This window comes from Hippopotamus amphibius, chromosome 6 (genome assembly GCF_030028045.1).
Source record: "Hippopotamus amphibius kiboko isolate mHipAmp2 chromosome 6, mHipAmp2.hap2, whole genome shotgun sequence".
NCBI classification, from domain to species: Eukaryota; Metazoa; Chordata; class Mammalia; order Artiodactyla; family Hippopotamidae; genus Hippopotamus; species Hippopotamus amphibius.
In genome coordinates this window covers 8546275-8573582 of record NC_080191.1, presented here as the reverse complement: position 1 = coordinate 8573582, position 27308 = coordinate 8546275, and the positions used below count along the sequence as shown (strand labels likewise).

The window sequence follows — 27308 nt, the reverse complement described above, 5'->3', positions numbered from 1 at the left end:
GCTTTTAGCTGTGCCTCTGTAGGCTGAGTGACCGTGACCTCAAGGTGGCTCATGGAGAGCTTGTGAGCATGCAGCTGCTCATGGAAGATGTCCTTCTGAGTAACTGTCAGACGATCACGGAGGGTCCCCCAGGACAGCAAGCCACACTGGACAGAAATGCACAGGTATTCTTGGTGAACCGTCTGCACACCTGACCCATGCTGCATTGTGCTGAAGGACCTTTCTACTTGGGAGGTGGGCTAGAGAGCTCCATCTGCCCCACCGCCTCTCCCAGGGTCCTGGGACGGTGCTAATGCCTCACGGAGCAGCAGGGATGCAGGGGTGGCCGTGAGAGCCCCTCCAAAGCACTTTCTTTCACAGGAAGCCCCGTGGTCAGTGGTACATCCATTTCTTTCCATTTTAAAAGGAGAACATACAATATGGGTGTGGCGGTCCGTTGAAACCAGTTTGAACTACAACTGGCTGCTTTTCCTTGTGAGTCACACGTTTAGGACTGGAGTTGGAAGCGTATGGCAGAGGCCCAGGGGAACATCTCCAGTCTGGCTCCTGTCTTCATCACTCAGCTAGCCCATGGCCTCCTAGGCAAGCATTCCCTTCTCCAGACTTGTCCCTCTAAAGCTCTAGGGTACCAAGAGCCAGTAGTCCTCCTAGTGTCACAACTTGAAACAATTCTGCGTGATTCTGGAACCAGAGACTTGTCTGGACACGGGGTAAGCTAGCCAGTCCCCCCCATTTAAAAAGCCTCCTTTTCAGAGCCAACCTCTCTGCCACCAGCCAGTTCCAGTTCCTTACCTTCCACCCACTTCTTAGAAACTGCACTTTGTCTTCTTCATCTCACCGAGACTGCTTTCATCAGGAGCACCGTGGTCCTTGTCACTAAATCTTCTGGATACTTGGCGGTCCCTGTGCCTTCTCAGACTTCTCAGTCAGCTCCCCTACCTCTGGCAATCGGGTTCTGTCCCACTTCCACCACTGCCAGGGCTGCATTTTGACTTCCATGACTCTAGCCACTTTTGTCTTTGTGGGCCCATTTCGCCATTAAAAAAAGTGAAGAGTTATAGTTTACAACCGTGTTAATATAAAGAGAAATATATTAATGTCATAAATTACAGCATTTTATTCAACCTAAATGTTCTTTTTTTTTTCTGATTTTAAAAGAAATTAAAACATTTTGTGGCCCCCAGGCCCTGTGCCTTCTGTGTCTAATGAATAAGTTTACCTTGAACACTATTAATAGAACATTATTAGTTAATAATGTTGTCTATGATTGAGATCTGTTCAAAGTGCTTCATTAATTATTAATTTCTTTAGTTCTCACAATAATCCCATGATTAGAGGATTATTTGATTATTCTCGTTTTATAGGTAAGAATACCATGACTCAAAATGTTAAATGATATGCCTAAAACTCCCTTGCCGAGAGAGAGAAGAGAAACCCAGGTTCCAACCTAACAGTCTGGCCCTGGAGCTCCCTCATACCCTCACCCACAGTGTTGCTGTACCCCTCACCCTCTCCCTGGGCAAACGCGTCTACTTTTATAACGTGGATGGCTTTACGTGCGATGACTCCAAAATCTACGTCTAGTCCGAATCTCTGTCGCGTCAGATTCATGTGTTCAGCTGCCTTGTTCCATCTCAGAGACACTATGTCCCAAACTGAGCTCTTTTTACTGCCCCCAAACGTGCTCCTCCTTCCTTATGCCCTGTCAGTTAACCACCACCTGCCCAGTTGCCCAAGCAAAGGAAATCTGGGTACCTGACTGTGATTTCTGTCTATCATATCCCACAATCAGACACCAAGTTCTAGTGTCCTATTATTTTAATATCTTTCCAGTTTTCTCCATCCTCCCTCACCACTCCCCTCCCTCCACCCGTCCAAATCATTATCACTGCCTAATGCTGGGCCAAGATCATAACATCCAAAGGACTCTGTAATTCAGTTTTGCCTCCTCCACGTCCATTCACCAGGGTAATATTTTTAATGCAAACCTGATTATGTCACTTCCCTCCTGTAACTCTTCAGTGACTCCCAAATGCCCCGAGAATAGAGTCCGGGTACCTTAAGCAGATCTTCACGACTTGACACCTGCCCATATCTCTACCCTCAACTTCTTTTGTTTTGTCAAATACACTGTGCTCTCTCCTCAGCACCTTCATGCAAACTGGCCCCTCTGGTGGGAAACGTCCCCGTCCTCCCCTTCTCTGCCTCATGATCTGATGAACTCTGACGTATCCATCAGATTTCACCTTCCAGACCACTCTTTCAGAAGCTTTATCTGCTCTTCCACCTTTGAGCCAATGCCCCTCTGTGCCAGTTAGGGTGCAGTTGCTGTAAATAACTTAGTCACACCTTACATTGGAAAGTGTATTAATCTTTCAAAACAAGTCTAGAGGGAGGCAGTGCACGTTGGTGCAGGCACCCAGCTCTGCTATCCTGGATGTGTCAGCAAAATGTCTCCCTCTTCCCTGTAAGAGGAAGACAGGAGCAGAACAGCTTTCTCCTTAAGGGGCCTTGTCTTTTTACCAAGGAGAGAAATCTTTTCCAGAGGACTTCCGATAGATTTTTCTTGTGTCTCCCTGGCTCAGACTGAGTCACAAATCCGTTCAGGCCAATAGTAGAAAGGGAGGTGTGTTTAGAGGTGCCATCTAGATTCCACAGCGGGACTCAGCACTTCACCCAGAGGAAGCATTTGCAAAGCTGGATAGAGACCACGTCGTGCCAAGACCACGAAGCATGCTGGCCCCTTCGGTCCTTCTGTTTGCCCTCTTTGGGCCTGTTTCTGATGGAGCGCCATCTTTCCCTGACAATCCTACCCTCCCCCGCCTCTTTCTTTATCCCATCTCCTGTTCCTTCTCCCATCCTGTAAAACACTTAGGAAGAGAAGACGTCTCTTAACAGGAATATATTAACAAAGTAAGTTTGCTTTTAAGTTATCATTTATTTTAATTAGTTTTATTTTATGACTGGTTCTGTTTAAGCAATTTCAATATTCATAGACAATAGGCAGCATCGGAATTTATATTGCCTGTGACTTAGGACCCCAGGTTTCCGGTCCCAGCTGTGCCACCAGTTCTGTGGCCTCTTAGACGTCCGTCTCTAAGACTCCCAAGTGAAGGTGACGGGAGTCTTAGAGGCGGACGTCTAAGGGCCTTTAAAATGGTCCCAGGACATGTGGGCTCCTCAGAGGCACCTTGGGGCTTTCTGAGTACGGGGGCCCAACACGTGGCTTGTAAGCTGCCTCCTCCTTGTCACTATGCTCTGCCTTGGTCTGTTGGATATATTGGGTCCCTGAGTAAGATTTCATTTGCTGAAAGGTTTCTGAGGATAAAATAAATCCAGAAACACATGAATTAGCTGATTGTCCAGGAGGTAGGCTACTAGGCGTGAGGGTTGCCAGCTGTTGGTGGGAGTTCATTCTCCCCTGGGTCTTTCCTGCCCGTTCTTCCTCTGACCAACTCTTCTTCTGGCAGCCCCACCCCCCCATCCCTACCCCCATATGTTTTCCCCGCCGTATGTTAATAGCATTGATCTAGGGTCCAATTACACCAGGTGGTGGTTCTTCTTATTCCTGGCCAGAAAACTTGAGTGTTCAAGGTGCTGTTAACTGAATGTCCTCTGAGTCCCTTCCTGTCATGACATCATGGTCCAGGTCTGCAAAGGAAAGCTCCTTTCCCTATAGCTGAGACACCGTCTGCAGGCTGAGGCAGGATACACGTCCCCGTTCTGTCTGTCACCCTCTGGGTAGCCCTGGCCCTCACATCGCTGGTGTGGGAGAGCAGGGACCTGAAAACCTTGTTCCCTCCACATCCTCCAGGGCTCACAGAAGCCCCTCGACAAACATTTAAGGAAAGCACCAATGAATGAATGAACAAATCATAATTTTAAAGTAAAATTGCCCATTGAATAATAAATTCAAATCAAGAGACACGCTCTCTGCCTAACTTTTAAAAGACCAGATAAGGAAACGTTTCCGTTTCCTTATCCATAAAAATGGGTAAGATCCCAAATTTAAGGTTATAATATAGCTCTACCGTGATGGGTTGTCAAGTCTTGAGTGTGTTGAAGACCGCTTTCTAAAATGCAGAGGCTGGGCTTCCTAGGTGGTGCAGTGGTTGGGAGTCTGCCTGCCAATGCGGAGGACATGAGTTCGATCCCTGCTCTGGGAAGATCCCACATGCCGCGGAGCAACTAAGCCCGTGTGCCAAAAAAAATAATAATAATAAAAAAAAAATAAAATGCAGAGGCTAAACATGAAAGGCTCTGTTTTTCAAAGGCAGATAAAATGTTAGCACCCAAGTAAAAGAGTTTTAAAGTGAGTGGTTCACAACTCAAACAGAAATTTGAAATGGAGACATTTCTCTCCTTTCTATATACTGTCTGCTCAGGAAGGATGCTTATCCCCTCTAAGCTCTGCCTGTGTTGCTGGCCTGTAAACCATCCTCCCTGGGAGAAAAGTCATTCTCCAAAGACTTCATTCTGCATGAGCTGCATGTAAAAGGTTATCCTTTAGTAGTCTATGATTAACAAAAAAGAATTTCTGTAATGCTTTCAGCCAGATTTGTCCAGAGTGCCAGGATTCAGAAGTCAGTTCCAAAGCAGCCCAAAGGCCTCCAAGCTGCTGGGGGCCCCATGTGATGCAGTGACATCCCTTGCTTTGCTGAGATCATTTCTGGTGCTATGGAAGCAACTGGAAGTGCTAAAGGAGCACTGGGGCCAACTCAAGCTGCGAGGCCAGGACATCAATTCTCCCTCTTTCCACAAACAGTTCTCAGAGCTCTATGGGTGAGTGTTGCTCAGGGGAAATTCATGTGAAGGAGTGGAACCTGGGATCTGGCAGATTACTGCCCTTGCTCTGAGGGTGATATTTGGTCCATGAATCTAGAACACCTAGCCTCACTGATCACAAAGGAAGCTGGGCAGTGTGTCTCTATAAGCAGTGTTTTATAGGAAAAGCTGAGTTCTGCTGACTGCAGGGACAGCCCTGGATTCCACTGAGCAACACTGTATATCATTTACCCAGAGCTCTGTTCCTGGAAACTGGTGCTTCTGAAGTGTCCCTTTGGTGCTGACTCTAAGCTTTTTGGCTCACAGGATCCCAGAGAACATTGAGTGGAAAGTGCCGCTGGCATGCCCTCCTCCCCACTGTCTGCCCCATTAGACCCGAGTCTGACGAGTCTCTGAGAGCTTCAGGCATCACAGCCAAGGGTACGACATAGTGCAGCATGAGGTGTTCAGTCTGGAGAATGCTGGGTTGTTTTCTCAGCTTCAAGCCCTGGCTGGGATGACTTAACTTGCAGGAAAGACACACGGCTTCTGCCACGTGTCTGTTACCAAACAAGCATTCACTAAGCACCCACCCACCACCCTGCACCTTCCTGAGGACCTTAGGGCTCACTTTGGTGGCCTAGTCTAAACTGTCTATCTTATGAGTTATGACAGCTTTTCTAGTGAATAGGAAGGGAGAAGACTTGTCAATATTTTGAAGAATGAAATTGAATGTGCCCCATGGGAAAAGGCCTCAGGGTTTAAAATTGACTAAGGGAATGGCAACTGTGGTGGATTTAGATGTCAATGTGAGGGTCTGTGATGAGTTGGGTAGTTTATGCATGATGACAGGAAACAGAACATGAATGAAAAGAATTGTCAGAGAATCTGAACGAGGAAAGATATGTTTGTTTGCTAATTTTTGTCTCTCTCCTTTAATAGAACTGACATTCTCTACCCCAGCATGAAAGCTATAGCTAGGCAGATGGGGACAGAAGATGAATTTGAAGGACTTATAATAAGTAGTCAGTCTATTCTTCCCCCCAAAGGAGCTTCAGAAATTGAAATAAAAACCCAACAGGTAGGGCAGGAGTTATTCTAAACTTGGCTTGAAAATTTGCTTTATGGTATTAGCATGTAGAACTGCAGATATACCCAAGTGGTGTTTTTTCTAAGAAGGTAAGTGTAAATTGAGGGTTTGTAAATTGCTGAACAGACTCCGAGGAAACTAAGTATTTAAAGGTATGTGGGGCTTTGATTAAGCAAATAACTAACCCCTAATGTCTCGGTTCTGTAAGTCTAGGTTTTCATATTTTTATTTTCCTCAAATTAAAGTGCACCACTGCAAAAAAGGCGATAGAAAACATAACCACTAGCATCTTAAACGTAAAATCCAGCCCACAAGTATCTCCCCCCGCCCCTCCCCACCCCGCCAATAAGCACACTCATGGAAGTGGAATATTTAAAATAGCTCCTGTGATTGTTTTTCCAAGAATAAGACAACACAATGTGTGTACTGGTCTATTTGGGGTATGCTGATGGTCTACGTGGAGGGATTGTTTTCCCAAGTGTTAGTTCCCCTTGGTCCTGGGACACAGGCTCTGCCTGGCTGTGCTTATCGTCACAGGGAACAGAGACTCAGCTGGTTGGGTGTAAGTGCAGAGATGCATGTCTACTGAGCATCCAGGAGGACTCGGCACTCCCCCTCCTCCACATACAGCCCAGGCCCAAGCCCACGGCTTACCCTTCTGAACTCTGCTTCCTCTCTAGCACCCGGGCCTTCCGACAGGGAGAAACGTGGGCTTTTGCAAGCATAATGGGTAGAGTAAGGGCTCATGGGTATCGGAACAGAGTTTTTTCTTGGTCGTGTGTGGAGTTTTAAATCTTCCTGTGAAATACTCTTTGGTATCTAAATTGAGTTTCAGACCTAAGTGCTTTTTATAATAACAGCTCATAAAATTCCTGGCCACATTTGGAGACTCCAAAACACAAGAGGTCACTCATTGAGCACTTGGCAATTTAGCAGAATGTGGTAAAAAGGGATATGTTTTATCGATCAAGATGTGGACCAGGAAGAAAAGATGTCCATCTCCAAAATGGTGCATGTACCCCACTTGGGAACCCCAAAAAAGAAATCCTTTCCTCTTCCCCAGGAGGGAGTTGCAAAAGGACAGGACCCAGCCCAGGGCCCTTAGGCAAGAATTTAGGAGCCTAGAGTATAAGCTAATAGTGAAGAGTGACTCTCAAACTGTTTACTCTAGCTTCAGAAACTTCTGGAAAATCTTGAAATTCATATGATCCAGGAGGTGTTAAGAAAAGTCAACAGAGAGATAACACTGGTTGTATCAGAAAAGTCCAAGGAGCAGCATACTCTCCCGACAGGTAAAGTATGTTTATTTTATTACTTTATAAAATTACTTTTTTATTATTTTTTCCTAATTATGAAAGGAATCCATGTGTCCATATTCATGGAAAAACAAAAACACTACAGTGCCCAGAAAATAGTATAAAAATTACTTTTTACCACCTTGGCCCAAGAAATAAGTACTTTATTTATTTTTTAAATTTATTTATTTATTTTATTGGCTGTGTTGGGTCTTTGCTGTGTGCAGGCTTTCTTTTTATTTATTTATTTATTTATTTATTTATTTATTTATTTATTTTTTGGGGGGGTACACCAGGTTCAATCATCCGTTTTTATACACATATCCCCATCTTCCCTCCCTTCCTTGACGCCCCCCCCAAGCTCCCCCCACCCTCCCCGCCCCAGTCCTCAAAGGCATCTTCTTTTTAGTTGTGGTGAGTGGGGGCTACTCTTCGTTGTGATGTGCGGGCTCCTCATTGCCGTGGCTTCTCTTGTTGCGGAGCATGGGCTCTAGGCGCAGGGGCTTCAGTAGTTGCAGCACATGGACTCAATGATTGTGGCTCACAGGCTCAGTAGTTGTGGCGCACGGGCTTAGTTGCTCTGCGGCGTGTGGGATCTTCCTGGACCAGGGCTCAAACCCGTGTCCCCTACATTGGCAGGCGGATTCTCAACCACTGCGCCACCTAGGAAGCCCGAAATAAGTACTTTAAAAAAAATTTTTTTTACTGAAGTGTAGTTAATTTACAATGCTGTATTGGTTTCTGGTGATTCAGTTATATATATCCTTTATCAGATTTTTTTCCATTGTAGTTTATTACAAGATATCGACTATAGTTCCCTGTGCTCAGAGAGAAGTATTTTTAACGTTTTGGTATATATTCATGACTTAAAGGGCTTTTAAATAGAAAACATTTGTAAACTTCAGTCTCTGCTGATTAACTCATAACTGAAATAGAGTTGAAATGGGGGAAACACATAAAGTTTTTTTCTTATCTATGTGTATATGAATATATATTTTAGAAATACATATTGGGGTGGGAAGACAATCAGAATTGTTTCCTGGCCTGAGGTCTGAAGTCAGGGTGACTTAATGGGCAGGTGGCCGGCGCCCTGGCACAGGGCTGTCACAGGGGCACTTGGGGCTTAATGCCCTGTAGGTGCTGTCTTGATAGGCTGCATTTTCCGCTTTATTTATTCATTCATTCATTTATTTATGTATTTATTTATTTATGTATTTATTTTTTATTTATTTATGGTGCAGAACTATATTTATTTAGAACAAAACTTTATATCCTACATTAAAAAAATAATTTTATCAAAACCAACTTTCAATCACAGTTATGTATGATTTTCCGTTAAGGGTACATGTTGAAATTGCACTTTGCAGGTATCTTGACAGTGTCCTCTTTCGTGCTCCCCATTTCAGCCTATGTTTTTATCAGTAGACACAGGTTCTTCTAGAGTTTTCTTTTGGCTTCCCTTCCGTGAATGTTTGTATTTGTCCACATAGGCTTCAACCAGATTTGCCACTTTTAGTAGAATTTACTTCTCCACTCTTACTGTGACAAACTTTATCTACTGCTTTTCATACAATCTCTTTATATTCTTCCTTGGTGATATCTTTATTTTGATAAAATGGCTTAAAGGCCAGTTTTACCTCCTGCGCTGCTTTTTCTTGAATTTGCAATTTCTTGTCTGTCTTCGAGCTATCTGCGCTGGCTTCCACTGTAACACTTACTTTGCTTTCTGCCAATTTTACAGCAACATTAGAAGCTTTGCTGTGACTTGATGACGAAGCATTACCAGGACTTGGTCCCTGAACTGTTCCCATATTTCCTGGGGCTGCAGTCGGAGCAGGCAAGCCTGGTGTACTCATGTTATTACTTACAGGAGAAGCTTGATAGGCTTCATTTTAACTTAGAATTTGTATTTTGTAAGTGGCGTCAGAGAGTCGATGGAGCAGGCACCAAAGGCTTGTAGCCTAGGCTCACCCCCAGTCCTGCTGTCTCCCCACCTTGCCAGGGGGAGCTCTCAGCTGCCTGCTCCTCTGCTCTCTGGTACCCCAGGCACCCCTAACCTGCCCCCCACCATCCCCCTCCAGCTATCGCTGCCACTCCCCACCCCAGTGGGGGCCTGAGCACAGTGAGGGCATGTGTGGGGCATGCCTGGAAGCATCTCAAGGACCCCAGACTGGCAGCACCATAGTATGTTTGATGGGTGACTCAGTGGGAGTGAGCTGGTTGCCCATCCCTGGGCAGAGGTGGCACTACCCTTGAGGCTGCCCATCCACAGTAGATAGGAGCGATGGGCCTGTGGGAGAGGAGACCCCCGGCTCATCTGCTTCGCCCCTGGCTAGGGCGTGAGCTTCTGTCCTATAGCTAGTAGATCACGTGCATTCATGCAGCAGTCACAGGGCGGGGCCCCTGGTGCCTACGAAGGTCGTGCATGCCCTGCGAGCATCCCCATGCCCGGGAGCCAACATCAAAAACAAAAACACAACGACAGGTCAAGGGAGAGACTGCAGAAGAAAGAAAAACACTTTATATGTTAGTACCTTTAGTGGCACTTTTTTCCTGCTTTTTGAACAAGGGCTGCATTTTTATTTTTCATGGGGCATCATAGATTATGTGGCTGGTCCTTTCTGAACTACAGTGTCTACTCCTAACTCCTGCTAGTTCTGTAGGAAGATCTACAACCTTTGAGCTAAGGGGAATTGTCTGACTAACAAAATAAATTAGGGCTTCCTTTTGAGACAAGGTCCACAGACACTGTAATGTTAATTAATAACCTCTGTCCTTATCTAAGACACTGTGGTTTTATCACTGCTTCGAGTAACTGAATTCTGTAAGAGGACTTTGGGAAAACGCGTGCAGTCAGAGGGCAAGTCCCCACGAACTGGGTGTCTCTGAATGTCACCAGAGTCAAGTGTGGTTGAGCTCTGATTAGAGAACATTTAACAGGACACAAAGCATCTGTTGTTTGTGCTGTGTTTGGTGCATCCAGGCGGCTCCCTTCTGAGTCCTTGGAGAAAATCCACAAGCACATGGCAGGTGCAACCATCTGCATGTCTCACGGCTGTGATTCTTATGAGACGTCCGGGTGGGGGCCCCGGGGCGGAAGTGTCTCTGCTTCACAGCTGTGCTGTGTGCTGTCTGGTGCAGGGTGCTCGTCAGCTGTGCTTGGAAGGGGCCCTCAGTGAGGGGCCAGAGGGAGTCAGGCAGAGAGGAAGGGGAGAGTTATTTTTGATGGTGGTAAGGTGCATATTACCAAACCTTACTTTCGCTAGAGTATACTGGCCAATTCTAAAGTCTTGTTCAGATTCTGTACTCATAAGATTTGTAAAATAATTGCCAACAGAGAGGGTGTTTTGTTATTGTTGGTTTTTGTTTTGGGTCTGTTCAGCATGATTCGGTGTGGACGCCCGGGTTTTCTCCCCCAGTACAAGTGATGGAGTCCCCACCGTGTGCCAGGGGCGCTTTTATGTTCTCCGACTTAGTCTTCCCGAGACCTCTGTGGGCTGGGTACGTGGAGAGGGTAATAAAACCTTGGAATTCCCACTCAGCTGCTGCTCATCTCAGCAGTAAGCCATAGTGGATTGAGCTTCCAGCAGGGGCTGCTTCTTCGTGCAGAGATCACCCTTTGTGGTCAAGGTTAGCTCGGGCTCAGTGTTTCTCCAGAGGGCGTTGGGAATGCAGAGTGTTGAGAACAGGGGACGTCACAGGCTTGGATATTTCTCTACAATTTCCTTTCCCCCTCCTCACCTTGTCTTGGAGCTTAATCCTTTTAAACAGCTTCTGAATGAGCCTCCAGTTTGTCAGTGAGCATCTGAACATGTGGCAGCCGTACCTGGTCTGGTGCTAGTTCTTGGTAGCTTGTGGTCCCCTGAGAGTGATCAAAGGCAGCCCCAGACATCCTCACCCAGCCTCAGCGCTTGCTTGACAGAGAGGTGGGCTCCACTGATTCAACAAGCCTCTGCCATTCCCCATCTTTGACATTTTGGCATTGACGTCATTTTTAATGGATTTTCTAAATTTCTCTGAGCATGTATAAGGCTAGCAGTCTCCAAAGTGGAGGCACACATCCCAGGGGTGTGGGAAGAAAATGACTAGAACTTCTAAATAGACTGCATCCGTGTGTAAGAAGCCCATGTTCTACTCTACACTAAGGTGTTATGAAGTGACCACAGGAGGTAATCCACAAGAGAATAATAAGAAAAAGTAGGGTTGACAGTTCTAATCCGAGTACATGCTTATCTTTGGCCACATTATGAGGTTAAAAAAGATAACCTAATCACATCTAAGAAGTCAGACAAGAAATTTGTTTAAGTGGAAGAAACTATTGGGAATGTGGATGGAAATTCAGTCTCACTGTTGATGAATCTCACCCCATGCGTCATGCTTTGCAGTATTAGCCAGTGATGGTACTGGAGGTAGTTATGAATACATAAACAGACATACGTTAAAAGTGAGTGAATAAAAATGCTTTTCTTAAAGGAAGCACAATCAAAACATTTGGGAGAACATGGGCTAAGTCAGCATTTCCCCAGCAGTGTGTGCTGGAATACGAACTCCTCAACATGTTGATGCAGTAGTTCTCCGAACCCCACTTCACTAACAGACGCATGGATCACCTGAAGCTTTCCGTTCCCTTGGTAACACAAGCCAGCAAAGTACTCACTAATCACAGCCTTTGGGTTGCATATGTTTACCTAGCTTCCTTGATCATTGTTTGCTCCAAACCTGTTTGTGTCGGTTTTACTTGTCATTGTGTGTGAGTAATTTAATTATTATGTAAACCAATGAAATAAGAGTACAAAAAGAAAGATCTGTTCTATAAAAACTAAGTTGAAATAGATAAACTATGGTACTACTCAGTCAATGGAATATTACTGAACACTTAAAAGAAATGAGCTATTAGATCATGAAAAGACACGAAGGAAGCTTAAATGCATATTACTGAGTGAAAGAAGCCAACCTGAAAAGGCTACATATTGTATGATTCCAACTATGTGACATTCAAGAAAAGAAAAACTATGGAAACAGTGAAAAGATAAGTGGTTGCCAGCAGTTGAGAGAGGAGAGAAGAGTGAATAAACAGAACACAGAGGATTTGTCGGGCAATGGAACTATTGTGTATGATACTACAGTGGTGGACACATGCCATTATACATTTGTCAAACCCATGGTTTCACAAGAGTGAATCGTAATGTACACTGTGGACTTTGGATGATAATGATGTGTCGATGCAGGTTCATCAGTTGTAGCAGAGGTACCACACTGGTGTGGGATGTTGATCGTCAGGGAGACTGTGTGTTTTCGGTGAGGCTGCAGAGGATTTATGGGAACTCTCTGAATTTTCTGTTCAATTATTCTGTGAACCTAAAACTTCTTTTAAAAAAAACAAAAAATGATGCATTCGGATTGTTTCATGGTCTTTAAGATTTCTCTCCATAAAAAGAAACAAACCAAACACACACACACACACTAGAAATTACAGACACACTATGTATTATGATTTATAGAAGAAAGATGGTACAGAACTCCAGTGAGTGGGTACATACAAAGAAAAAGTCTAGGCTCTGTGTTAGAAGACTGCCAAGTGTTTGTGTATTTATGTATTTTTAATTTAAATAAAATATTTAAGATAGTGCCTGCCATTTTTTAAGCTTTCTCTGGTTTAACAGACTTCTTATGATTGACCAACAAACTCTTAGTCTTGATTGCCTTGGACAGGAGGATTTCTACTGTGTTTTGCAGGGGTTAGGGAAGAAGGGTTTTATTTGCTTTTAAAAAACAAGTTTGGAGGGAGGGAATATGGGGATATGTGTATAAATACAGCTGATTGACTTTGGTGTACCTCAAAAACTGGTACAAGAGTGTAAAGCAATTATATTCCAATAAAAAAAATAAGTTTGGGAAACTAGGAGTAAATAATGTTAGAAATGTTCCCTTACTCCAGACCTTCTCAGAGCCTTTACTATCCTACTGTGCATTGTGCATCCCCAGAGAGAGAATGAAATGTTCTTTGAATTTATTTGACCACAGAACCCTTTTATTCCCTTGGGAATATCTTTCATCAACTCAAAGAACTAGTGTTTTGGGGAGCAGTTTGAGAAACACAGGAGTACAAAATTCATACATATGCTTAAGCAATAAGGTTTTCAACCTACCCACTGCCCCGCCGCCATCCTATGGTCAAGAGAACAACCATGATTGGCAGTTGCATGCCTTCAAGTTTCAGTTCTGCCTTGGCTTAGGACGCAGGGACCACTCGGGAGCTGGGGGTTAGTGGTTGCCATAGAGAAGTGAAGTGCTACCACACCCCGGTGCCCTTCCTAGAGGGAGGGGGCCGGGGGTGGGCGGTGTTCAGAGGGGAGGAGAGGGGAAGTGGTTTGACCCCCAGGAAGTCAAAGTTTCCTCAAGTCAAATGACCTGGGAACAGAGTGAGAGGGAAGAAAAAACCCTAATTGAAACCCCAGCGTGCTGTCTCCCTCCCACCTCCATGCTCCATCCTAAGGAAGCTATGACCACACACGCACTGAAAATGCGACACATTTGGAAAAACACCTACACCACCTGACCAAGAACTGCTTCTCTTGGATGAATTCTACGCACCCTGACATCCCCTTACTCCTGCCTACTGACTCCTGCCTACAGATGCAGACGCATGTCTGAACTTGAACTCGGGAGGAGAAAGCATTCCAGGAAGATTTCCCAACACTTTCGTAAAATATTCCCCCATCAGCTGAGCCCATAGCTAAACCCCAGACCAGCTCTGTGGGCTCTTCCAGGTGAAGGTCCCCAAACTGGAAGTGTGTGGCCCTTTGCCAGGCTTATCTGTGAGCCAGAGACCTGCTAGGAGAGTACCCTGGAAAAAGTATTCAATTTCTTATCTGAAAATTTCTGAGATATACATGAACTTTGTCTTGTCAAAGTTTAGACCTATGAAAGTCTTAAACATCTTAGAAGCATGAATTTCTAGGCACAACATTAACTCTTTTGGATTTTCTACTTTAACTATGTTAGGACAGTGGTAATACATCTATTCACCTTTATTATTCTGAAGAAAAAGCAAAATCAGATTTATTTGTCTATGATGGAAAGTAGCCAATTGTAGAAGAAATGTGGAATTCCATTTTGAAAAACAGAAGCCCCAGTAAATAATAGTAAGTACAAATACAGAGGCTCCTCTTCTGTCAGATCCACATTTCTGGGAGGATTTTGCTGGACACTTTCTCTTGTGTGCATTGAGTCTCCTGTCAGAAAAATGAAAGTATGAGTAGGAAATCTCATCTAAAATCAGAAACAGCTGGGGGCAGGGAGAGGCCCTGTGGGTAGCACTTGCTGATGGCCAGCCTCACCCTTAGCTGAAGAGGGAGTGGGGCAGGGCTAGGCTCCTACCTCTGATGCCACAGGTCTCTCTTAGTTTCAAGACTTCCCTGAAGTGGAAAGAGGAGAGAAAGAGGTGAGGGAAGTTAAGAGGTACAACCTTCCAGTTACACAATAAGTGCGTCACAGGGATGAAATGTAGAGCATAGTTAATAATATTGTAATAACTGTGTATGGTGACAGATGGTAACTAGATTTATGGCGGTGATCGTTTTGTAATGTATAGAACTATTGAATCACTGTGCTGTGCACCTGGAACTAACACAGTGTTGTAGGTGAATTATACCTCAATTGAAAAAAAAAAAAGACTCTCCTGGGGCCATACACAAGGAAGTAGGCCCCACCCAACATAATTAACATACACAAGTACTTTTGCTCTCCCGTATGGAAGTTAAGGAGTGTTGACATACTTCATTGTTCCAGCACTGTCATATTATTTTTAAATTTGACTTTATTTAACAGATAATACATTCACCTGACTCAAAACTCAAAATGACATAAGACATATATATTTAGAAGGCTCGTTGCCACCATTGACCCCCTTCTGCTACCCCTATGTAATCATCTTCTTCAGTTTTTAATATATCTTTTCAGTGCTTTTTATATGTATACTAATTCATTCTTTTATTCAATACCTATTTCCTAAGCACTTGCTATTTTCTAGGCTACATGTTTTAAACACTGTTTTGGGCATACAATATTCCCTCCTTTTCTGTGCAGAGTATGTTTCCACACCCCTAGTGGATGCCTGAGACCAGGGATAGTACCAAACCCAATATATATACTATGTTTTTTTCTATACATACATACCTATGATAAAGTTTAATTTATAAGTTAGGCACAGTAAGAAATTAACAATAATAACTAATAATAAAATTGAACAATTATAACAATATGTTGTAAATAAGTTATGTGGTCTCTCTCAAAATATTGTACTGTACTTACCCTTCTTCTTGTGATGGTATAAGATGATAAAATGCCTACATGATGAGAGGAAGTGAGGTAGATGATGTTGGCATCCTGATTTAGCCCTAGGCTTCTATTGACCTTCTGACGATAGGTCAGAAGGAGGATTATCTGCTTCAAGAGTTCCTGGGATCATCAAGCCATTATGACGCCCATGGTTGGATGTCAGGAGAAGACTATGTTACTGGTTGGGCATCCTGGGTGGGGTGGGGTGGAGCAGAGCAGGATGGTGCGAGATGTCATCATACTACTCAAACAAGTGCTCAGTGTCAAACTGATGAATTGTTTGTTTCCTCAAGTTTCCATTCAATATTTGCATACTACAGTTGACCACGGGTAACTAAAACTGCAGAAAGTGAAACCACAAATAAGGGAGGACTACTGTACATCCTAACTACTGTCATGGAGTAAAAATCCTTACTCTCATGGAATCTATCATCTAGAAGGGGGTAGACAGACAGTAATCAATGAACATAAGAAATAAGAAAATAATGGAGCGAGGAGGATGGTGGTGTGGAGGTTTGAAGGGGCACATTGTAATTTTGAACAGGATGGTCAGGATAGACGTCACTGAGAAAGTGACATTTTGAGCAGAGTTGAAGAAGGTGAGAGAGTTAGCTATGTGGGTATCTGGGGGAAGAGCATTCCAGACAGAAAGACAGCCCATACAAAGGCCCGAAGCAGAGCATGCCTGTCATATTTATGGAACAGCAAAGACCCACGTGTGGCTGGAGGGAGTGAGGGAGAGTAGTAGGACATGAAGTCAGAGAGGAAGCATGAAAGGATGACAGATCATGCAGGACCTCACAAGGACTTTAGTGTTTACTCTGAATGTGATGGGGACCCTTTCGCAGATTCAGAGTGGAATGGTCTGACATATTTGAATAGCATCTCTCTGGCTGCTTTGTTGGGAAAAGGGGGTAGAAGAAGGAAAAGGCTAGTTTTGAGGCTATTACAATAATCCAAGCAAGAGGAGATGGTGAATCAAACAAGGTAGGGAGCAGTGCAAGTATTAAGTGGTAAGATTCTGGGCATATTTTTGAAGCAGTCATTGATGGATTGGGTATTGGGTTTGGGAAAAAGAGAAGAGTCCATGATGACTCCAAGACTTTTGACCTGAACAATTGGGAGAACTGAATTGCCATCAGCTGAGATGGCAATTTAGGGAGGGGAGATCAGAAATTTAACATGCACCAGTGAAGTTTGAAATGCCTTTCAGACATCCAAGAAGAGATGCCAAGTGGGTATTAGATCTAAATTTGAAGATTGTCAGCATATAGATGGTATTTAGCCATGATACTAGTTGAGATAGCCAAGGGGGTGAGTGTAGATAGAAGAAAAAAGGGCTGAGTCCTAGGACACTCTAATGTAAGAGCTGGGGGTGGGGGTGGGGGCAGGAGGAGAACCAGCAAAAGAAACCTACAGGGAACAGTGAGGTAGAGGAAAACTAGGACAGGGTGGTTTCCCAATGTCTGGTGATGGAAGTTTCTCAAGCAGGGGGAAGTGAAAAATTGTGTAAAATGTTACTGGCAGTCAAGTAAAACCACTGGCTTTAGCCATGTTGAGGTCACTGGTGTTTATGATAAAATTAGTTTCAGTGAAGTGCTGAAGGTAAAAGCTGGGTGAGTGGATCTAAGAAAGATGTCAAGAGAAGTCACAGACAATAAGCGTGGACATCTCTTTCTGAGAATTTTGCTAACAAGGGAGCAAAGAAATGAGGCAAAGCTGGCAGGGGAAATGGGGTCAAGTTAAGGATTTTTATGAGGTGGGAGCAATAAAGCGTGCTATTGTGAATGATCTAGGAAAGAGGGGAGAAATGATGATGTCAGAGAAAGCCAAATAATTGGAGCAATGACCTTGAATAGGCTTGAGGGCATGGTCTCTTCTTTTATTGTATTTTCTATATCTTTCTTATAAAAGATATCCACTGTTCTACACCTTGCATTTTCCACTTAACAACCTGTGGTTCTTTTCACATCAGTACATGGAGAAATTCTTCTCTTTTTTTACAGCTGCATACTATCCCATTGGAAGGATGCACCACAGTTTGTGTGTTGTGTCTAAGTTTTTGCTGTCTAAACAATGCTACTGTGAATAACTGTGTATAAGCCTCGTTGCGTATGTCAGCCCTGTTGCTTCTTCAATCCAGGAGCTAAAGTTTGTATTCTGCAGCTCTCAACATAGCTAATCTGTGACTTTTCCTTCTCTCTTGTGGATTTCCTCCTCTTTTTTTATTAACTCTGTATTCAAATTAATTTTGCCTTGTAACACTAGGAATGTACTTAAATAGATAAGTATAAAATCTCTTCATTTATTTCTGATAGTTGTGTTAGGTCAAAATAATTGTCCAGATACTTATAGGGACTTGATAAGAACAGATGTCATATAGGATCAATAATTACATTTGATTTGGGATTTTTAGTTATGGTAACAAAATACTGTTCACTAGATTTCAGAGGTGCTTCTCCAGATCTTCCTTATTCCCATGTTCTGGAGGATCTCGTGTCCTCAACCATCTCCTCCCCTCCCCTGCCTCGCCCATTAGTTTTTGCGTATTTGGAAATGACAGCTTGTGTCCAGTGTTATGTCTCAGACAGTTGCCATCTCATAGCTATTAATGGTTGTTTGATGTTTCCTGATACTAGTGTTGGTATATTTCTCCCCTAGATCTTTGGAAACACCAAGTCATGAAGGAAAACTTTTCAGTTATCAGGCCACAAATAGTTGAAAATTTTGTACAGAGATTACTGGAGAATTACCAGGATGGCGGACTAGAGGTATGTATTGAAAATTAGTCATTCTAGAATGTGGCTTGCTTTTTTTTGGGGGGGGGGGTACACCAGGTTCAATCATCTGTTTTTATACACATATCCCCGTATTCCCTCCCTTCCTTGACTCCCCCCCCTCCTCGAGTCCCCCCCACCCTCCCCGCCCCAGTCCTCTAAGGCATCTTCCATCCTCGAGTTGGACTCCCTTTGTTATACAACAACTTCCCACTGACTATTTTACAGTTGGTAGTATATATATGTCTGTGCTACTCTCTCACTTCGTCTCAGTTTCCCCTTCACCCCCCGCCCCCTCCCATACCTCGAGTTCTCCAGTCCATTCTCTGTATCTGCATCCTTGTTCTTGTCACTGAGTTCATCAGTACCATTTTTAGATTCCGTATATGTGAGTTAGCATACAATATTTGTCCTTCTCTTTCTGACTTACTTCACTCTGTATGACAGATTGTAGTTCTATCCACCTCATTACATATAGCTCCATCTCATCCCTTTTTATAGCTGAGTAATATTCCATTGTATATATATGTGTGGCTTGCTTTTTAAAAAAAAAAAAAACATAGACCCAAACAGCAAAGGCTTTCTCTCAACACATCTCTTAATTCTTCCCTTACTCCCTTGAGCTGAAGATATGAAAACAGAGGCTGAATTCAAAGTAGAAATCATAGGTTACCATTTTCATTTGGGAAAAAGACTGGTTTCTAATTAAGATGGGAGAGTAATTAGAATATGTATGTTGGTGAATTTCAGATTTGGCCAGTTTTTTAAAGTAATCTTGGAGTTAATTCATGGATGAGTTATTTTTAGCAACATTTCCTGTTGTTGATTTTTTTAGTATAAAAATTTTAAGAGAAAAACCCAAAATATCCTATGAAATCACGACCTAGAAAACATTTTAGAATGTACAATATGAAAAAAAAATAACAGCTCAGAAAGGTAACATTTGTCCCCCTCCTCCCCTGCATCATCCCCAGTTTTCTCTCCTAAAGGAAGATAGTGTCAACAATTTGTATGTGTGTATATGTATTTGAACTCATAACAATTCCACATAATATGTATTTAACAATAACATATATTTAATACATACCACAGGCATACACACGGTCCTTGGAATTTTGAACTGTTTACTATTGACAGGAAGTGCCTTTCCAAGTCAAAGGAACCTGCTGAAAAGGCAGAATAAGAGAGTATATGTGGATATTTGGCTGTAGCAGAGATTTTAGGATCTTTGACAAATTAAGCCTAACTGCAGTAGGTAGCTGTGAATTCAGTTTCCTTTGAAATTCAGTCTTTTAAAAAAAAAAAAACTTTATTTTATTTTTGGCTGCGTCGGGTCTTAGTGGCAGCACGCGGGAACCTCTCTGCAGCGTGTCACAGCTGATTTATTAGGCTCACAGCCACCGGAAACCCACACATGGCCTCCAGGCATCCTGCTGCTGCCATGTTATTAACCTTGTTCTTCTTCAACTTGGTCCACTCTTTGAACCTCTTGAAATCTTTAAAAATCTGGATTTTTAGCATCCAGCATGCTCCTCTCCCTCCCAGGTTCATGTCAGCCTACCCTCGGTGTCCTCACTCAAGCCTTTAATAATGTATGACAGGACAGGCCCCAAGTGCTGTGCTGCCCACTCTGGGTCCCCGCCAGGCTGAACAGGTACTTTGGGCACAGTCTTTCAGTGATCAGAAGCTCATCTGGTTGTCCTGTCAGCCAGCCCATGTTCTCCATTTGTCCAAAAGGACATCATAAGAAACCTTCTCAGATGTCCTGCTGAAATCCAGATACACTGCATCTGCTGTATTTCCTGAGGGAAAAGGTTAATCTGACCTGACTATTCTTGAACCCATGTTGGTTTCTAGTGATTTTTGCTTCCTTGTCCAAATTCTAGAATGCCAGCCTTTCACAGTCAGTTCTAACATCTTGGCCAAATTTTATATGAAACACACTGGCTGAAGTTAGAGATTGACCTTTTTTGCAAATCAGACCTGTAGTAGTCTATTTTGTGGATTCCAGAACCATTTCCATTCATATGCTGAGAGTCATTCACTCATCCAGCAAGTGTTTCTAGATCTCCTATTTTTCCTCAGACACTTTATTAGAGATATAAAGGCAAAAGGCACAGTCCCTGCCCTCAAAGAGCTTACGGAAAAAGTTAGGTGAACCAGCAATGTCTGGAAAGAGCACTTCACATTAAGCACTTTGATAGAGGCACAAATGGGGTACTACGTGAGCTCCGAGAAGGGGAAGCCGGCAGATGCCCTTACTCCTCCTCCGAGAAGGGGGAACACAACCCAGCTTGGGGGAGGGGTGGGAAGTAGTCAAGGAAGACTTCCTGGAGGAGGTATTGTTTGGGTCAAGTTTTAAAGCACAAGTTGGAGTTGGTCAGTTGAAGAAGGGCTGGGGAGGGAAGGCAGCAACCTAGGAAGGGAGTTATAGCAGAGTTCAGAGGAGGACATTGTGAAGGTAGTCTGGGTCAGATGCTGAATGGCCTTGTGTGCAATCCTTACGCGTTTGGATTTCATCCCAGAGTCAGTGGGAAGTCACTGAAGTGTTTTGTCGGCAGATGTAGGTTTTAGAAACGTCATCAGAACACCTGTGTGTGCCTGTTAGATGCATTAGGTGGCTTGTTGTGCAGGGCTCCGAGAGCAGGCAAACCACAGAAGCACAGTTTGCTGCCAGCAGGGTCAGCCTTTTGCCACAACAAGGCCTGGCACCTGCCACGCTTCACCCCAGGCTGGATCTCCAGAAGAATCCATGGGGCAGTCTGGTGCTCTTCCAGCCAGTGCCATCCAGCACAGTTCAGGTTTAAGTGTTGGCGAAGGAATCAGCCCCCTGGAGGGCACTGGGCCAACGGTCGTCACTCTGGTTCTTGTGCAACCCGGGGGGCCTGCCCTCTAGGGGAAGTTGGCAAATGAAGCCCCTTTGTGCTGCACTTTGACACTGAGCTGACTTTTAGGGACCTAGGAAGGCAGGGGTGAGTTGCACACTGGCTTTTGGGAAACAGATTGCTCTGAGAGCTCATAGAAGGACTGTGCCAAGAGAAGCACGTAGGCTGTAGTCCCACAGCAGATGCTGCACAGGTGGCTCCGGTGCTGCTTCTGGGAGGCCAAGTGCCGTCTGCAGAAGCAAAGTTCATCTGGAGAGAGGGACTGCCAGGAACTGGGAGTCTCCCTGAACCTCTCTGTCACCTGTCAGTCACTGCCGCCTGTCTGCCCCACTCAGACGTGGTCCCCATTCCATGTGTCCACGGCAGATGCCCTTACTCCTCTCCCTGCCTTCACGCTCACCGCCGCTATGCTATCCCCTTGAGCTGATCTTTCAGCCCAACCTCTTGAGGCCTCAGCAGAGCCACTGAGGGAAGGAAGCAACACTATTTCTCTGGCCTCTGTAGACGCTCAAGGGGAGTCCTGGCCATTCTCACCTTTTTGGTGTAACAGACTCATCCAAGGCTGCTTATCCTTGGCTGCTTAAAATAGCATCCTGGCTAAGAGAGGATGACAGAGGGCCACTGTGGTTCAAGTCTACATTTCTGTTTGTTTGGGATCCTGTACGTGCAGTGGCCATGGAGGCGCTAGTTTGAGAAGTGTTTGCCCTGTAGGGGCCCTGTTGGCATGCTGAGGTTTGGGCACTGCTGTCCAGGACAGTGAGTCACTGCGGCTGACTCCAAGCCCTGGGCCCGGCCCACCTGGATAAGGTCACCAGCCACACCCTGCTGGCCTCCAGCGTGGTCTCATGACTTCTCAAGGCTTCAGGCTTTATCGCACTCTGTCCGGGAAGTGTTTCCTTTGTCAGTACTCATTCACATAGCCTTGGCCCTTTCCCCATAAAGAAGTCAAGGTTCAGGGGATGGAATCTTGGTGCCTTTTGCCTTGGTGTCAGCAGCTGACGCTGACGGTGCTACTGCTCACTCTCCAGGGGCAGGACGGATTGCCCCACTCACCTCCGCAGAGGGACCCTGTTGAGGAGGCCCTGGAGAGGGAGGGAGGGGGGCCGCGCGCCTCCCCTGTGTGCCGGGCTCCTGCTCATAAAATCCCCCGTGAGCAGGTTTTCATCACTGTTTCCATTCTGCATGTCTTGAGTGCATCCTGCCAAGCTGCTACAGTTGATAACCTTTACCAAAGCTTTACTGTTTTTCAATTAGTATATACGTTTTATTTACACATACATTTTATATATAATTATTTTAATTATATATACATTTTATGATTATATTAGAAAATAGAAATATGGTGTATTAGAAAATACACTCATAGTCTTACATTCATTGATAACCACTATTGTTATTTTGGTGTCTTTCCTTCCAAACTTTATAACTTTTTAAAACTTAAGCACTTTTTTTTTTAACAAAATAAGATTATTCTATATGCCTTTTTGTTGTAGTGCACTTTTTTAACTTGACTGTATGTTATAAACATGTTTCCATGACAATAAACATATATCCACAGCACAATTTTTGGCGGCTGTTTTAGTGTTTCATAGTAGAGATGAATGAGACAGATTCAACCTGTTTTCCATTATTAAGTCCTTTAGATTATTTCCATTTTTCTTTTCTATGGGAAGGGCTACTATAAAGAACATCTGTTAACATATACTTTTGTGTATAACTTTTATTATTCTCTAAAGATAAATTCCTGGAAGAGGAGTTACCAGCTCAAAGAGCATGAATATTTTAAAATGTTTTCATAGATGCTACTGGTCTGCCCTCCAAAATACTGCACTGGTTTCCCCTCCCATCAGCAGTGGTGAGCGAGCCACTTTCCTCACTCCATCAGTACTGGGTTTTATCACTATTTGCCATCTCTCCTAGTCTGCCTCAATGATTCACTTGGCAAAGCGTATCTGGGTTCTCTCTGGAGGTCAGTGGCACAGAGGTTGCTCTGATAGGACAGTGTCAGCAGGATAATCAAATCAGAGCCAGGGGAACCACCCCATGCTGGAAGGAGAACCTAGTTTCTGCAGCAAACTTCCAGTGAGCCTAGAGCTGTCCTGACCCTGGCAGTGTCACAGATAAAGCTCATCAAGTGAGCAGGCTGAATCTTGGAGTGGGTCCACTAAGACTGCCAGATACACACACAAACACTCATTGTTACACACAGAGGCACAGATACAGACACATAGAGACCTATAGAGACACTCACAGATAGAGACATACACAGAGAGGTACAGACACACACAGACATGCACTTATGAATACAGACACACACACACACACACACAGATGCACACAGACACTCTCACTGACATAGACACAGAGACACACAAGCACTCCCATGGACATGCAGGTCCTAATCAGGTAGATCTGCTCTACCTCCCACATATTGGCTCCCATTTCTCTTGGAGCCTAAACTTAAGTCTGCCTTGGAGGGGTGGACGTTTCCTCTATGCTTTAATGACCACCTTTTCAAAAAGGGTACCTAGCCTCCCGGAGAAAGGGAGGGAATGGGACTGCCTAGAGAGTGAGCACTATATGGCCCTTTGACCAAGGCAAGAAGTGCCCCAGTCAGATGTCCCACTTCAGAGGTCCCTCTGGCTCTGCTCCAGCCCCACCCTTCCCCACAGGAAATCCCCATGGCCAAGGGGATGTGCCCATTCAGATCCCTGGCCTTCCTTCCAGACCATGCTCCAGATCCCTGGGACACTGGAATTCCCTGGATCCAGGGCCTCTTCCCCAGATCATCCTCCCCAGAGAGAGAGTGGGCCTCACCACCTGTGTGCACACCCTGGCCTGTGGGGTGGACAGGGACAGCTGTGCAGGGGTGTGGACAGCTGGGGTGTCTGCTTACATGCATGCAAGCCCCCCCACCCCGGCCCCCATCCCACAGTGTGAGGGAGGTCAAAGGTAGGAAGCAAAGGGGGTCAACGTGTAAACTATGGGTTGGGGACCAGCTCTGCCCAACCATGTTTCGGCAGAGAACGCAAGAGTAGTCCAAGGATGATAAAATCAAACCTGGCCTCCCAAGTCATTTTGAAGCTCTGTTTTTCAAAGTAGGAGAAGGAAACATTTTCATCTTAATAGTTAGTTTGATTTATAACCTTTAAATATTTAGAACACTTAGACATGTGGAACATGGGCCTCCATCTGTACTCTTGTCCCTGGCCCTGCAAATGTTAAGAGCAGACCTGAACGAGAGGCTTGCAAGGCTAGAGCCGATGTTTTTCCAAGGAGGAGAAATGGAAGTGGGTCTGTGAGCCAAGGTAACGTGAGCCATGAGCTCTGGTGGGGCTGCCCTGGGGGAGCTGCTGTGAGGGATGCCCCTTCCTTTTCAGATCACTTTCAGGAAAGACCACCTCGAGGCCTGCCTCCTTTCCCTGGGCTGTGATGTGATGGCCAGAGAACGCAGCAACTTTGAGAGCTACTCCATGTGTTACGAGCATGTATTGGAGCATGCTAGGCAGAAGCTCTGCCAGAAGGAGCAAGTATGTTCCCAGACAGACAAGAAGGGCACTGGGGGAGGTGTGGGTAGGGTAGGTGTGGGTAGTGAGGCCCCGGAATCACTCCAGGGGAAAATAAGACACGGTGAGGGAGGTGTTCTTATGCAAGAATTAAGGGTAAATGGTACTCTCCAAATTTCTCTCCTCATTGGCTCATTTCCTTGGGCTCTGGTCTTCTCAGCTGGGAAAATGATGGCCCCAGCGATACTGGGTTGTATGCTGTGGAGGGGTCTAGTGGGGAATATAAGAGGTGAGCAACAAGGCAGCTGGCCCCCCAGGGAAGATCCATAGCTGACCTTCCCACCCTCAGCAAACACAAGGGACTTTGTGCTCTTCCTGGTCCAGCAAAGAAGCCAGGATCCTTGAGTAAACTCTGTCTTCAGGATGCACATCATGGGTCTTACTGATGAGGCTTCCTTAAAATCAGATCCCGTCCTAAAATTCAGCAGGGCAACAAGCACAGTCCTGGCTCCACGTGGAGCCAAAGGATCTCAAAAAGAAGCACCAATAACACAAATAAGAGGAGTCTGGAGCGTGATGTACTGAATAAATGTTTGAGTTTGGCTGTGCACTTCTTTCTCCTCTTTAGGAATTAGACATTACACAAAGAGGTCAGAGTCCACCTGAAGACAAGGCTGGTCAGGTAGGTCAGTTATTACTAAAAAAGTTCTCTTCTTCATTTCTCAAATCCACAATCTCAGCAGTAGCCATACATGAGACATCCTGGTGTCATTTTCTTGTGCCCCTTCCTGTAGAAATCTCATCAATGACTGGTCCACTGCAGAGACATCCAACCAGTGTGCTCGTACTTTTTAAGCAATGAGGGCTTTTTTTTTTTTTTCCTCAGTTTTCTGGTGACTTTTGTTATTTTTTATTGCTTTTTTTTTCTTTTTGTTGTCTTTTTTTGGGGGGCAGGGGGGAGGGATTGTTTGTGTTCTTTTGAGACCAATGTGCCTTCTGAGGAAGAGGTATTTAGGCTAAGGTGTCAAGGGAAGGCCAGTTTGGATGGAAGCCAAGACAGCTGAAGTATTTTCTCCAAATGAAAAGTGCTGAAGTAGCATCTCTTCTGGGTTCATTCATTCAGCAGCCACTTACTGAGCGCCTATGACGTGTCTGGGACAGTTGTGAGACCCTTAAGCCAACTTTAGCTTCCTCTGCCCACACCTGCACAACAGGAAATTCACCTTCTTCATTAGGTGAAAAGTAGAGCGCTGATTCAACACTGGTATATTGACACAAAGAACTGTTTTTGCAGTGGCCATTTGGAATTCCTGAATTATTTTCCATTAAAAAAATATGTCTGCCACTAGGTTGCAGAGCTCAGTCACAACATGATCATGGAACTCACTGCCCTGAGAGCTCAGCTCACGGATTTGGAGGAGGAGAAGCTTAATCTCAAAAGGCAAATTCGGAAAGAAGTCCAAGAAGAATGTGAAGCCTTAGTCCAAGCTTTGTTTGTGACATGTTTGCACATCAAAGTAAGTGCCCTGGGATGGATGTCTGGGCAGTCCTGTGGGGGCCTGGGGGTACCGACCGCCGTGGCGGCCGTATGGAGGAATCGAGAACAGAGTGGCCTTCATGACAACAAGAGATTGTTGGGTCCAAGAATCCTCCAGCTCCAGGCTTTCACTGAAGAGAGGGATCAGCAATGGATGGTCATCATTGTACCAAAAGACACACTGAACTTTAAATAATTTAGATATTTGCCGTTTTCCTCACGCTCCTGCCATTGTTGCCATCTGATTGCTGTTGAGAGAAGGGGGAGTTCTTCTTCTCCAAAACCCCAGCAGTTTGTGTAACTGTTTTGTCTATTAAATGACCATCCAAAACAAAAGAGCACAGTGCCCTGGGCCAGGCCAAACCCCAGTGTAGGTAGCAACAGCCATCTCCAGGAAGCTCACTGGGCAGATTCAGAATTTGAATCAGCTTTTGGAGATTTTACAACCCTCAAAATGCCCACCACCCTTTCTCTTACATCCGGTGTCAGGGGGCTGCTGAGCTGTCAGGAAAGGCCCACCCGGAAGAGGAGGGATGGGGTGCCCACGTGCCCACAGCACTGTGGAAGCCTGTCACTGTCCTCCTGTCTGAGCAACCGTAAGATGGAGACCATTGTGGAGACTGGTCCAGCTGCTCTACAAGGGAGAATTTCAGCACAAACCTACCACCGCTAAGTCCACGGCTTCCCCCAAACCTGCCCCTTTCCCTGCTGTTGGATGTTCCCCAGAGCCAGCCCCATTTAGGTCCTTTCCTTACTCCCTCCCCCGCCAGAGGAGTCCACGGTGGTCCCTGGAATTGTTCCATTGAGAGAAGTTTCCACTGATGCTCTGCCATGGTCTGGTTATTCCAGAGAGGATTGGACCTTCTTCCTGTGAAGTGTCCACAAAATACAAATGCTTACAAATATTAAGATATCCAAACCAAGATGCATTGGGCCTGGTGCTGCGGGAGAGGGGTGAGCAGATAGTGAAGTCTAGAATTTACTAAGCCATCTTTCAGGTGTGAATGTTGGAAAATTTCTTAGGTTCTTTTTAGCTTCTGCCAGATTCCTGGACAAAAAGGGAATTCTCTATTTCTCTCAGGCTCAATTAGTTCCACAAGCCCCCGAAGGTAGG

General features: G+C 44.8%; 1 protein-coding gene across 1 annotated transcript in view; it reads left to right on the top strand.

Moving 5' to 3' along the window:
* Positions 1 to 3640: 3640 nt before the first annotated feature.
* LOC130854854 (coiled-coil domain-containing protein 162-like) overlaps positions 3641 to 27308 on the top strand; it is a 37862-nt gene continuing 14194 nt past the window's right edge. Inside the window, exons 1-8 of the mRNA XM_057737738.1 lie at positions 3641 to 3649; positions 4553 to 4782; positions 5707 to 5845; positions 7026 to 7146; positions 18151 to 18260; positions 24532 to 24681; positions 25286 to 25339; positions 26007 to 26174. Coding sequence (XP_057593721.1) covers positions 3641 to 3649; positions 4553 to 4782; positions 5707 to 5845; positions 7026 to 7146; positions 18151 to 18260; positions 24532 to 24681; positions 25286 to 25339; positions 26007 to 26174 — 981 coding nt within the window. The remainder of the gene's footprint in view (positions 3650 to 4552; positions 4783 to 5706; positions 5846 to 7025; positions 7147 to 18150; positions 18261 to 24531; positions 24682 to 25285; positions 25340 to 26006; positions 26175 to 27308) is intronic.